The 12,452-nt window shown below is 40.5% G+C and overlaps 2 protein-coding genes across 4 annotated transcripts in view; both read right to left on the bottom strand.

Moving 5' to 3' along the window:
• Nucleotides 1-12: 12 nt before the first annotated feature.
• Nucleotides 13-7,620, bottom strand: fam133b (family with sequence similarity 133 member B). Of its 2 annotated transcripts, none has more exons than XM_084919552.1 (11): nucleotides 7,473-7,620; nucleotides 6,635-6,732; nucleotides 6,237-6,315; nucleotides 5,562-5,648; nucleotides 5,424-5,456; nucleotides 5,174-5,245; nucleotides 3,508-3,606; nucleotides 3,362-3,403; nucleotides 3,144-3,236; nucleotides 564-614; nucleotides 13-420 (listed from the first exon to the last, which is right to left on the bottom strand). In XM_084919552.1, exons 1-11 carry the CDS (start codon nucleotides 7,494-7,496, stop codon nucleotides 325-327), a joined length of 774 nt encoding a protein of 257 aa, XP_084775678.1. In that variant the 5' UTR covers nucleotides 7,497-7,620; the 3' UTR covers nucleotides 13-324. The 2 variants fall into 2 exon arrangements, with proteins under 2 accessions (XP_084775678.1, XP_084775679.1); XM_084919553.1 differs by having other exon boundaries at nucleotides 3,362-3,400; nucleotides 7,473-7,619.
• Nucleotides 7,621-9,071: 1,451 nt separating this feature from the next.
• cdk6 (cyclin dependent kinase 6) overlaps nucleotides 9,072-12,452 on the bottom strand; it is a 39,290-nt gene continuing 35,909 nt past the window's right edge. For both annotated transcript variants that reach the window (XM_084919287.1, XM_084919288.1), the window contains one exon: nucleotides 9,072-12,336. In XM_084919287.1, the coding sequence (XP_084775413.1) occupies nucleotides 12,184-12,336 (153 nt within the window). In that variant the 3' untranslated portion in view covers nucleotides 9,072-12,183. The remainder of the gene's footprint in view (nucleotides 12,337-12,452) is intronic.

The raw sequence follows: 12,452 nt of genomic DNA, 5'->3' as shown, positions 1-12,452 counted from the left end.
GACAGAGAGAGAGGGGGGGAGAGGGGGGGGGGGGGGGGAGTGTGGGGAGTTCAGTCCTGTCTTTGAGTGAACTTCAGACCAATAATGCAGAAAAATCATGGTGGTAAAACAACAACAAAAAAAAGATATGCACTATTTGTTTCCACTTAGAGGGACCAGCACTTTCTTCCTAATTTTCACTTCACACATAGAAGCCGAGCATTTAGGCCTGCTGCTTCCCCTGTTTAGGTGGAAATCCCCAAAAATTGGATGTGAGTAGTTTTTGGTAGTCAAAGGCAAAGATGACTCTACTTTTGAGCTGTCAGAAAAATGGAAGACATGTTTTCAGTCGAGGTCCGAGTCCGACTGAGACGCCGTCTTCTTTTTCTTTTTTCTGCCATGTTTTTTGTGCTTCCTTTTCCTCTTCTTCTTGGATTTATCCTGGAAAAAAAAAAAAAAAAAAAAAACTTCTGCATTTTAGCGACTGATTCGTCTTTTGAACGATGTACAAAGATCTACTGCTCCGCCCACAAAATCTTGTTTGCGGACTGTCTTGATATAGGAAATGAAGTAAAATGTCTCACTGTGAATTTCTCCTTTTCCTCGCTGCTTCTCTTTTTCTTCTTGGCTTCAACCTGCAGGAGTAGAAAGTTGAAAGGTGACGAAGAATTTAAAAAAAGAAAGGAAAAAAATTCCCCTAATATTTCACAATAGTGGAAATTTTGCAACAGCTGTAACAGCTGTGTGGTCAATCCAGGATTAAAGATGTTGTCAAACATAAGTCTTCATGACTCCTTTATCTCTCTTCTGAATTATTAAATACAATACATGCAGTACAGATCACTGGTTAGTTAAAGATGGGCCTGTGACCCAGTTTGAGATTATGATTTATTTATTTTATTTATTGCATCTTGTGTTTTGTAATTTGAATATATTTATTTACTTATTTAAATTCTTAAGGCTGTTTTACTCCTATGTTCAGCAGTTGCTATTTTTAAAAGTGCTTTATAAATGAAGCTGGCTTGGCTAAGAACACCATTTAATCGGATAGAGAAACTTGACACAAAGATTGACTTCCCCCTACAGTAAAGAGACACGAGAGCTTGAACATCTGGTTGCATAAACATTTTAGGAAAAATGAAACTGATTTGACTTTTGTTCTGTATCGCTACTGTATAAAATGGTTCATTTTGACTGCTTGAATGATTAAAGTAACTAAAGCTTTGTCCAGATAACTATCAGAATGAAAAGGTAACAATTCAAGACATAAATCCAAGTGGTTCATATTTCCATCCGATGTCTACATGTGCATCTCAGCTTAAATAAGAAAATAACATCTAAATAAATAGTGCTCAAAAAGCCAGCAGACAGAAACAAACACGTGATTTATTCAAGTATTTTGGTTGGAGGCTTCTTTTATGTGCAAAACAGGAGGATCACTAATGAGTAATCGACCCCTTTGAGATTACAACAGAAGCCCTCTGAGACACTCAGGTGACATCTGGACCAGAGCCATTACAGGTTTGTATTTGCCAATTAGCTTTTTATTTTCATAAGATTATTTCTGTTAGTTTCAATTTTTCCCCTAAGACATCTAGTTTTCTTATTTTATTTTACCAAAATATTTTTTCAGATCTAATTTTAAGTTCAGTTTTAGTCAGCTATAAAAAGCCTTGGTCTGCACAAACAATCTGTTCGTGTGCAAACAGCAGTGAGGACAGACTGCCATAAATATCTGACCTGAGAATAAGAGACTCAGCTCTGACCAAAAAAAAAATTATCAGGGGAGCAATTACAGTGAGGAGCTATTAAATTTAAAAGCCGAGAGGACCAAAGAAGCAAAAGAGGAGCAAAGGATGAACAGAGAGTAACGCTCAACTAGGGCTGGGCGATATGGCCTAAAATTCATATCGCAATATAATTTGAAGCATGTGCGGTAACGATATATATCACGATATATTATTTTCTTCTGTATGACGTATTTTCCACACTATAAGGCACACTTAAAATCCTTTAATTGTATGAATTCTGGTTGTGCTTACTGACCTCGAACCGATTTGGGCGTGCAGAAATCTGTTAAAAAATGTTTTAGTACAACTTTGGTAAGCCGCACTGCTTGATGGATTGTCAGAGCATTACGGCTGCCGTAGTGAGGAGCTTCGCGGAGTAATCTGGGTCCAAAACTCCGTCCACTTCAGGTCCCAAAGTCAAACGAACACTAAGAGTTAAAAACGGTCTAAATTCTTTCATCTTTAATTAAATCATCAGCGTTGCTGCTTTATCGGGTGTAACAATTAAGTTTAACATCCAGGCATCCATGAAAACAGAATTTATTAAATTTAACGGAGTTAGCTCGCTAGTTTCTACTAAACATTTCATACCATGTTCTGACTGAGAGATTTTTGAAACTAATTAAAACGTACAGCTCTGCTACCACTTCCAACATAAATGAAGACAGAAAACTAAACAGCAGTGACGTTTGTAGGGTTACTGAAGTTGGACTAGCTGGTATATAATGATGTGCTACGTGATTGCTAGCGACACAGCTATGTTAGCATAAGATTAGCACAGTGAAGCTGGAGGATGAACGCCAACTTTTTTTCCACTTGATAAATGTTAACGTGACGGATTCTGGTGGTCAGGGACAAATGCAATCGCATAGCAGGATGCTATACACGGGGCAAACTTCAGTCAGGAGAACAACTGAGATTATTCATCCACAATACAAGGTTAGTTATTAATATACTGCAACAACATGGGAATAGAACAGCTGCGAGAGAATTCAACATTAATGAATCAATGTTACGGAAGTGGAGGAAGCGCAGTTTTTGGCTTTCCCCATATTCCAAAAGTGCTTCATCTCTTTGCTATGACTGTCACCCGCCATAATTTGCAGATGATAATGGTTGTAGCCGCTGCGATGCTTTGAACCAAAACAGGCGCAGCTTGATGACATCATCAACATGCGCTATCGCGATAGAGCGATATAGTCAAAATCTCTATCGTTGGCCAAATTTATATCGTTTCTATCGTATATCGTTTCTATCGCCCACCCCCACGCTCAACTACTTCAAGTCTATTTGTTAAGTGAGGCGACAGATAAATTAGCAATAAAAAAATTATAGACTGCAGAAATGTGTGATAGAGACAGAAATAATACTTACTGCCTCATCATCATCAGAGTCAGCAGACGACTCTGATGATGAGCCTTTATAACTTCTCTCAGCCTTCCTCTTTCTTCTACGGCTCTTTTCATCCTGATGGACACAAGATTTATTTATTTAAGTTGTTTCGGGAGGAAAAAAGCCAGAGGAATGCATTTTAAATCAAGCATCGCCATCAAAATGACAGATAAGTGAATAACGGAATAAAAGTATATTACCTTATCTCTGTCACCTTCTTCCTTTATTCTTTTCCTTTTCTTCTTGGAAAAAGAAAAAAAGGACAAAAAAATTACCACCACAGTCCATTTCTATAAAACTGCAATGAATCGACTACAACTACATGCAGCATTAGAAAGAGAAAAACCTTGCTTTCAGCATCTGACTCATCCTCTGAGCTGTCCGATGCTCTTCTGGATGACGACTTCTTTCTCTTCCGCTTCTTCTTTACAGTCTTCTTTTCATCCTGCACGTGCAACCAAAAACTGCAATCAGGGTTTTGCTGTATGTGAAGGAAAGCAGGAATCCTTCTAAGATCCATTAAAGTCTTTATAAATCTGATCTCTCTATAATGTACAGTTTACATTTTTTTCTTGGTTTTTTTTTAAACTTTTGGGGGCTTTTTAGACAGGACAGTTTAAGAGTGGACAAGAAAGGTGAGAGAAGGCAGGGAAAAGACATACAGCATATGAAGTCAACAGCCTTGTGGCACACGGGTTGAATGCTCAAGCCAAAAAACTTGCATCGCGAGTTAGTTTTGATAGTAAACTGACATCCAGCAGACTCCAGAAATGTCCCAACCCAAACCCGTTTAGCTGTATTGTGTTACACTAGATTAGGTTCAAATAAAGCACATGAGATTAGGGCAGCACAATTAATCGTTAGAAAATCACGATCTCAATTCATACTTATGTGCGATCTCATTTCCAAATGACAACGATTAAAAAAAAAAAAAAAAAAAAAAAAAAAGGAAGAAGAAGAAGAAGAAGAAGAAGAAGAAGAGATGACGATTGTACCGCATTTTAATCTGGGACATAATGGTAAATGGCCTGCATTTGTATAGCGCTTTACTCAGTCCCTAAGGACCCCAAAGCGCTTTACACTACATCCAGTCATCCACACATTCACACACTGGCGATAGCAAGCTACATTGTAGCCACAGCTGCCCTGGGGCGCACTGACAGAGGCGAGGCTGCCGGACACTGGCGCCACCGGGCCCTCTGACCACCACCAGTAGGCAAAAATGGGGTTAGTTTGGTTGGGAACCACCGACCTTCTGATTAGTGGCTGACCTGCTCTGCTGCCTGAGCTACAGCCACCCATAATCTGCATGAAAACAAGCGCTCACTCTTCCTGCTCAACAAATGACAAGGGCGGAGCCTTATACCACGTGATACAGAAGCCAGCTGGCAGGGAAAAAACAACGGAGAGCACGTGAGAGATGATGAAGCTGTAAAGGCCAAGAAAGTGACAGGAGAAAATCCGTCCCGGTCAACCACCCAAACATCAATAACGGGAACCTTATACAGCGCATCCCCATACCCGTCGAACTCCCGCAGGCACAAAGAAATTACGGAGGCTATTACTTATCACCTGACCAAAGATATGGCTCCCATCAACACTGTGCAAAACGAGGGATTTAGGAAAATGATCAACACCCTAGACAAACGCTACACAGTGCCGTCCCGCAACTATTTTTCAAATGTTGCACTACCTGCTCTATACACGCAGTGTCGAGCAACGGTGGAGGCGGAATTACAAGCAGTACAACATTTTGCGGCAACCACAAAATGTGAGACATTTGTTTTTATGTTCATTTATTGTTTTTATGTTCATTTATTGTTTTTATGTTCAGTCTCAACTGTTACGAAGTTGATGTGCAGTTAATAAGTGCAATAAATATTTATATTGGAAAAGAAAATCATGAGAGAATCGTGATCTCAATTCTAAGCAAAAAAAAATCGTGATTCTCATTTTATGCAAAATCGTGCAGCCCTACATGAGATGTAAAATGAATCGTAAAAGGACCTTACCTCGTCATCTGACTCTGAAGAGGAGCTGCTGGAGGAATCAGAACTCGATGAGGAGGAGGAAGATGAAGAATGCTTGACCAAAACACAGTGGAAGCAGGGTTCATTAGATATGAGGTTATTCGATTGTTTGAAAAAACAAACTGGATTTACAGGCTTGAATAAGAGAAGAGTTTAGAAAACATGCACTCTGTGTGTATGTATCAGTAACATGGCACAGCTGTCAATCAAAATACTGGAGGTCTCTCCTCACCCTGCTGGATTTCTTCTTCTCCTTCTTCTTTTTCTAAACACAAATGCCAAGCAAATGAAGCACAGAGAAACAAAAAGTGAGTAAAGGTGAGAAATAAAAATAATACTTCATGAATCTGATACAGGATTCATATCATACCTCTTTTTTGTCTTTCTTCTCCTCCTTGTCCTTTTCACTTCCGCCTAACATTTTCTCTCTGTTTTTGGCGAGTTCTTTCCTCCATCTCTTAAAAAACAAGAAACAATGTTACCAAAATAGTATGTGGTGTTTATCCGGTAACTGTTTCAATAAGGTGCAATATTTTCATCTAATATGAATTACAATGTGGCTACAGTGAGAAACGGTGATGACGCTTCAGATGCTCTACACACAAAAATAAATTAAAAAAAAGCTGTCAAGCTTTCACAGTTCGGGCATGTTTCCATTGCAAACACAGATTTCCCCTAAGAAGGTAAAAGATGTGGTACACCTGCACTCAGGCTCCGAGTCCATTGTATCAAACATTCTCACACTTGTACATAAACAGCCAATTAATAATAACCAACTAACCAAACAAACACATCTTTGGACGGTGGGAGGAAGCCAGAGTACCAGGAGGCACAGAAAGGCTCCAGCTGACCAGGATGTTTGAATAAGTGCACCCCTGTGCCACCCACAAATTAAATAACTTTAAGATTTCATTTGTCTTTTTAACTTATAGACAAGTAAGGCCGCCATGGAGTATTAAAAGTAAGCTAACTCCAGAGGAAAACTGTGTTGATTAACAGCCCAGTTCATGCCTGTTCAAATACTCTGTATATAATGCAAACGTACCTCATTCATTTTGTCCTCAAAGTCAGCCAGGGCTCGAGAGCCCTTTTTCTTCTTCTCCAGCTGTTCCTTTAGCTCCTCCCTGATAAACACAATAAATAATTTTTTAAAAACGGATTTAATTCCAAAACTGTCACCTTTTGGGAAAGACTGGATTCTTCTAGTTAAAGGTGAGGTTAGTATTCTTATTTAGGAATCACTAATAGCTTTATTTACTTAATACTGTTCATACGCTTTAGAGTTTTGAATTTATTAAAACCCCTTAACAAAGATTGTGCTGCCAGATATGTGCACCTTGACTCCTTTGGCTCTTTAATAGTACACCAAAAATGTTCTTGTGGTGATGATAAAGTGAGGACACTACTTTACACCACTAAGCTGCAGATCAGCCCTTTACTTACCATGTTGGTCGAGGTCTGCTTAAATAATCCTGAATGGTTGGCCCAGAGCCCTGTACCGGCCCCCTGGCTCGTGCAGCAGCAATGGGGTTAATGTAAGCCTGAAACACAGACAAAAGCATTCATTTCTAATAGAGGGACACTTAAAATATGGCATAATGCATTGCAATTCACCAGTACTACATGCTGGATCGCTAAAATAGCTGTGAAACAGGGCAAACAGAGCCTGGGCATGGGGTTTACAGCAGGACTCTGCTACTGTGTAAGATTTGTGTGTACCTGGAGCCTCCCGAGGCTATTGAGAGAGCAATATCATTGGCTAACATTAAAGGGGGAGACACTTGGAAAACGCTCAAAAGTAACGCCAACATTAACATTAGCAGGCACAGCGCATTTAAACATTTAAACAGCATTTAAAACAGGGACTGGAGTATACAAATTACAGTAGTAATCAGTAATCAGTAATAAAGTAGTTGCTGTATTTGCTGCCAATCAACGACGGTCAAGGCAGTGCGCCTAAGAACCTGAACTACTCCCAAATTTAGGATTACCTTCTGATGCACTAAGCTAACGTTAGCTTTGCGTCAATCAAGCCTGGATCAAGCTGTTTGAAAGCCTAAAGATTAAAGAAACCAATCTACACTGTTGCATTTCCAAGCTAAGTGTGTATATGCGCGGCTAAACTAACCACCGTACACAGCAGGCCTAGCATCACAATACCTAGTGGACACGTACGTAAGCTAACCAATGCTAACTGCAGCGCTAGCCCGTTTATTTTTTTACTAAATGTCACGCGGTACATATGCAAATAATTTTAATCAAATTATGCGGCACCACTCACCACTCGATTGTCTCGCTTCCCCATGTCGAGTCAGCAATGGGAAACAATATCCAAGAGAAAGAACAACCATTTGTGTCACCTTGCTAACATTTACGTAGCCACTTCGAGTTGATAAAAGCTCGACTGATTCTTCTTCTTCGGCTGCACAATAGGCGGCTGCCGTCGCAAATACTACACTACTGCCCCCTTCTGGAAAAGAGCAGGATTTTGTGTCAGAATCCAAGTAGTGTTGTGCGACATTGCGAAATAAGCCAGAAATTAATGCTATTACTAATACTTTTATTTTACTTCTTCTTCTGGCCGCTCCGTTTAGAGGTCACCATAGCTGATCCTCTTTCCCCCATCTCACCCTATCGCAAGCATCCTCCTCTGTCACACCAACTCTCTGCATGTCTTCCTTTTTTCTTCTTGCCTTGCAGCTCCATCTTCAACATCCTTTGTCCACTATATCCACTATGCCTCTACTGTACAGGTCCAAACCATCTCAGCCTCGCCTCTCTAACTCTAACTGCTGAACCTGAGCTGTCCGTCTGATATACTAATTTTTAATCATGTCCATTCTGCTCACTACCAGGTTGACATCTTCACCTCCACCTCCCGTCTTTTTGTCACTCATACATCATAGCAGGTTTCATTATCATCTTGTAAACCTTCACTTTACTCTTGAGGTTATTCTTCTGTCACAAATGATCCCTATGACATTCTCCTCCCTGCCTAACCCCTTTTTCGCCTCTCTTGTGCACAGCCTGTTGCTGCGCATGGTTGACCCCAGGCATTTAAACTCATCTACCCTCACTATCTCTGCTCTTTGCTGTTTCACTGTTACACCTGTTTCCCTCTCATTCATACACATTGTGAGAAAGTATTAAAGCAGGTGGCATGTTTCAGTTCCCCTATGATATGCAGAGATAAGGTGTAGGTTGTAAAGAAGAATAGAAAAGCAGGAAACTATAAAGGAACAGTTGGGGAGTGTACCTTTCTATGTGAACGTTAGGGGGTGTGGCCTTGAATGTCCTTGATAAGGAAACAACGTATTCTTTGTATGACTCGGTTTGCTGACTGTAGTGGGCGTAGGGTGGGCTCACCTGTAGCCCCCGTGTCTAATCATGTGATTTAAAGGTTGCAAGATGCTTGGGGGACTGCTAGATAAATATAGGGCAAGTCCCTTAAGGGAGCACCCAGAGCCTTTATAATGAACAGGTTGAGGAATTGCTCCTCAGATCCACTTGGTGCTTGCTGTGGCTGCATGTAGTGTGATCTCCCAACGCGCATTGGTAATAAAGCTTTGATGAACGAAAACTTCAGCCTCATCTGACTCTTCTTCTCCAGCTGGGATATCAAACGGATCGGTGAGGTCGAGGAGTGAACCTGAACATGTATTCTGTTATGTTTCAGTACTTTCTCTAGTCCCACAAAGACCGTGCATTTCCTGACCTTCTCCATCAGCACTGAAAGCAAACATCAGATACGTAGCACTCTTTCTCAGCATGAAGCCATACTCCTGCTCACTAATCGCCTCTTTCCCATTTCTTCATGTACGCCTCATGAGCATTATCCCTCTGTATTTACTCCAACCCTGATAAATAAGTCCAAACAACATTAATAAAAAGCTGCTTTTTATTCAGCTGGTGCAACATAATAAGACACCAATGCATTCATACACAAGTATAATGCCAATCTGAGTGATGGATGAAGCGACGTTCAAAAATAGTGACACTGCTTAGTTCAGCAGTGGATTTCAGTTGTTATGAGACTGAAGAGCATTACAGATTGGTTAAATCATAAGAAAGCACACAGTGACTGTATTAACTGTAATGAGATTAAAGCAGTCAATATTTTAAATGTAAACCTCCGTGTCTAACGCATTTGTAGCTTTCATTGCATTGTAGATGCCACTTACACCAGAAATGAGTCGTTATCAAATAGAAAAAAAAAAGAAAAAATTTAAATCACACAGTGTTAAGCAGACATGTATTTCTGTCATGTTTGCCACCTGGCCATTAGTTTGTGGCAAGAACAGTTTATACAGGCAGTTATCTTCAGACAGTAAGAACTACAGTAACATATATTCGATAAATAGTAAAGACAGTAGATTGTGATCAATGATACGATCCTTAGACAGCTTGACAGAGAACCTGAAGAAGTTGTATTGTAGTCATTCAGTAACCCAGAGATGTGCAAACTGTGCCCGAAAGGTTTCGGACGTCCGTGGAGAGAACCTGAGAAAGTCAGAGATTGAGTCTGTGTGTGTCTGTGTCTGTGTGCTAAAAGCACTACCTGTTACGAAACCCAAAAACAAAAACCAGTGTTACAAAGTTACTGTTCTGCAAGAACTACTAAATACAAAAATACAACTCTGGAAAAACTTGCTTTTACCTCGCGGGTCAAAACTTAACTTGGATAGAACGGCACGCCAAGGTAAAATAAAGCAGAAACTGTACACAAAATATTGTGCATCACATCGTCATCAAAACTACTGGAAAATCCGTAGTAGTTCTCAACACATGGTAAAAGAAATCCATCGGAACAACCCACCCCACGCAAATAAAACAGAAAACAAAGAAACACCTCTTGCCATGCAACATTCTGCAGACCCTCGCTACTCTACGTCTATCCGTTTTAACGACATGTCTATGTGCTGACAAATGCACATCAAAAGGTTTCTATTGTTACAGCTTGTACTTTAGAACTAGCACAATTTACTGTACAGTACCAATGCTTTTCCTTTATACATTCCTTACAACGTCAAACTATTCTTACACGGACTCTACAATCCTTTGAGTTGGCATCACTGGTGTAAGAACACTGTATACCCCAGCATTAAAAAATTTTTAAAAAAAAATCAAGTTACAAGTATATAAGACTCGTCAATAAAATTAAAATTAAATACAGAATATTAGTGACACAAAAGTGTGCCAAAATTCTACCATGTTGAATGAATAGTGCTTGTGGGTCTCTCTTTGACACTTCCTGCAGGTCTGTCTGTGCATTACGGTATGATTTGGAAAGAAATAATTGGATTTCACAATAATTATAAAACAATAAAGAGTTCACGATGGTACAGCTAAAAGTCATTAAAAAGTCAAAGTCTATGTAAGTGGTAGGAACAACTCCAAGATGTCTCATTGTCTCAGCACCGATATCAGCCCCGTTACGAGTTCCTCCATGTGTGCAGAAACCATTAGAATCCTGCTACTGGTCTGCAGTTACTCTACACTTCCACAAGGTGGCACCATTATTATAGGTAAAACTGGAATGATAATGGACATGGCAGTGGGTGGCTGGTTTGTGATGCCTAACAATGTCTGAGTGAGTACATGGGTACATGAGCGTGCTTATGTCAGCGGCAGTGGGGACAATAAATGTGCGTGTGAAACGTTCGTCTTCTCACTGCACACACCAGCAGTAAGCAAGCTATTTATAAAAACAAACAAACAAACAAACAAGACAACAAAAATAAAGAGGCAGGTGAGATCCATCCAGGCTCTGGTCTGGTCCTCTATCTCTCTCTCCTGCAGTCCAGAGTCTTTTTTTTTTCCATTGATAAGGATAAACACTGGGCATAAAGAGGTTTCCGCTCTTCGGACTCTACAGTCCCAACTCCAAATCCATATGAGGATTGGGTCACTTTGCATTGTTACACAACATTTCACATCCTGAAAGCAGCATTTACAATCCATCAGTTCGTGGAAGGATGACAGCTTGTGTGTGCAGGGTTCTCGGGGGCATTTGGTGCCATCCCTTTGACGCCATCTTCACCCGCTCCCTGCTCCCCAGAGCGTTTTATACGCCCCAGGGGGGGAAAGTATTTGCCCACTGTAGTCTGTTTTAGGCTTCGTTTTATAAGCAACGTAAAACCAACATTAATGATGCTTTTTTTGACACAGATTATCAGAAAAAAGTCATAAAGACAAAACGTTTAACGAAGTTACCTATTAAGGAGTGCGAATGTTACCGCTCTAAACCGTGTCACACTTTGCATCAGCTGATACAACTCATTGCTTATCAGGTTTCTGGTATCGAGGGTCTCTACCTTTCAAAATAAAGCATCTCCAGGTGACTGCTGTTGTGATTTGGCCTTTATCTTTCCGGAATAAATAAAACTGAATTGAACTAATGTGGCTGAGCGCTGCTGATGGAGACCCAGATGTGCTGTTGTTTAGTTAAGATCACGCCTGCAGGGCCCAACAGCTGGAAAATCTCATTACTTGTCAGCCTGTATTTGGCACGTAGGACAAACATTAAAACACAGCTCGGCAATCGCCCCTCAATTAAAGCTTTCTGACCAATAACTAAGTGCTATAGTTTGGTGGTGGCGCGTCTTTGCAGGAGGCCACTGAGGACTTGAGGAGAGAGATCAATAAAGCAAAGGGTAGATCTTGAAATTCACAATGTAAACCTCATCACAGTGTGGCGTCATCATGATGGAGAAAAGCTGCAGTACTCAAACACTGATGCCTTTTCTGGACTTAAATATTTTCTTGAGATGGTGAACTCTCCTGTAACCAGCTGTTTTGTTTTTACTTGATTTGAGTGGATTTGTTGAAAGGGAAACCTTTTTTTGATAATCAGTGCCAAAAAAAACTTTATTAATGTACTTTGATTTAACGTTGAAATAAAACATGACAAACTTTTTAGGAACGGTACGGTAAATACTACTTATAGCCAGGGGAACGTGGGAGGGCGGTTAAAGGGGAAAAAAAGAGGACTTTCAGGCACTCCTCTCCTCCATCGTGGACTTGTTGCTGGGGATGGGCTGGGCTGCGTACACACTTCTGCTGTGGCTGTCCACGCTTTGAAAGTAGGGGTGACTCAACGCAGTGAAGGCCGATATTCTCCTGGACGGGTTGAAGGTGAAGAATTGCTGCGGGGAGGGAGAGGAAAAGAAGATGATGAGAGACCACCAAGTATAGATGCTTGTTTACATTTCTAGGTTGAATAAAATATTGCGTGCAGCTCGGTTCCCACGCTGTTTTTAAA

The sequence above is a fragment of the Perissodus microlepis genome, chromosome 22 (genome assembly GCF_051167445.1).
Source record: "Perissodus microlepis isolate ML-2025 ecotype Zambia chromosome 22, ASM5116744v1, whole genome shotgun sequence".
NCBI classification, from domain to species: Eukaryota; Metazoa; Chordata; class Actinopteri; order Cichliformes; family Cichlidae; genus Perissodus; species Perissodus microlepis.
This window is presented reverse-complemented; position numbering and strand designations above follow the sequence as displayed.

Excerpts from the sequence above, each read along its gene's own strand:
- fam133b (XM_084919552.1), bottom strand. The coding sequence starts at position 7,496 with ATGGGGAAGCGAGACAATCGAGTG. Across the intron at positions 3,404-3,507 it reads AGTCAGATGCTGAAAGCAAG|AAGAAAAGGAAAAGAATAAA; the intron begins GTTTTTCTCTTT and ends TCTTTTTCCAAG. Across the intron at positions 421-563 it reads AGGAAAAGGAGAAATTCACA|GATAAATCCAAGAAGAAGAG; the intron begins GTGAGACATTTT and ends TTTTTTTTCCAG.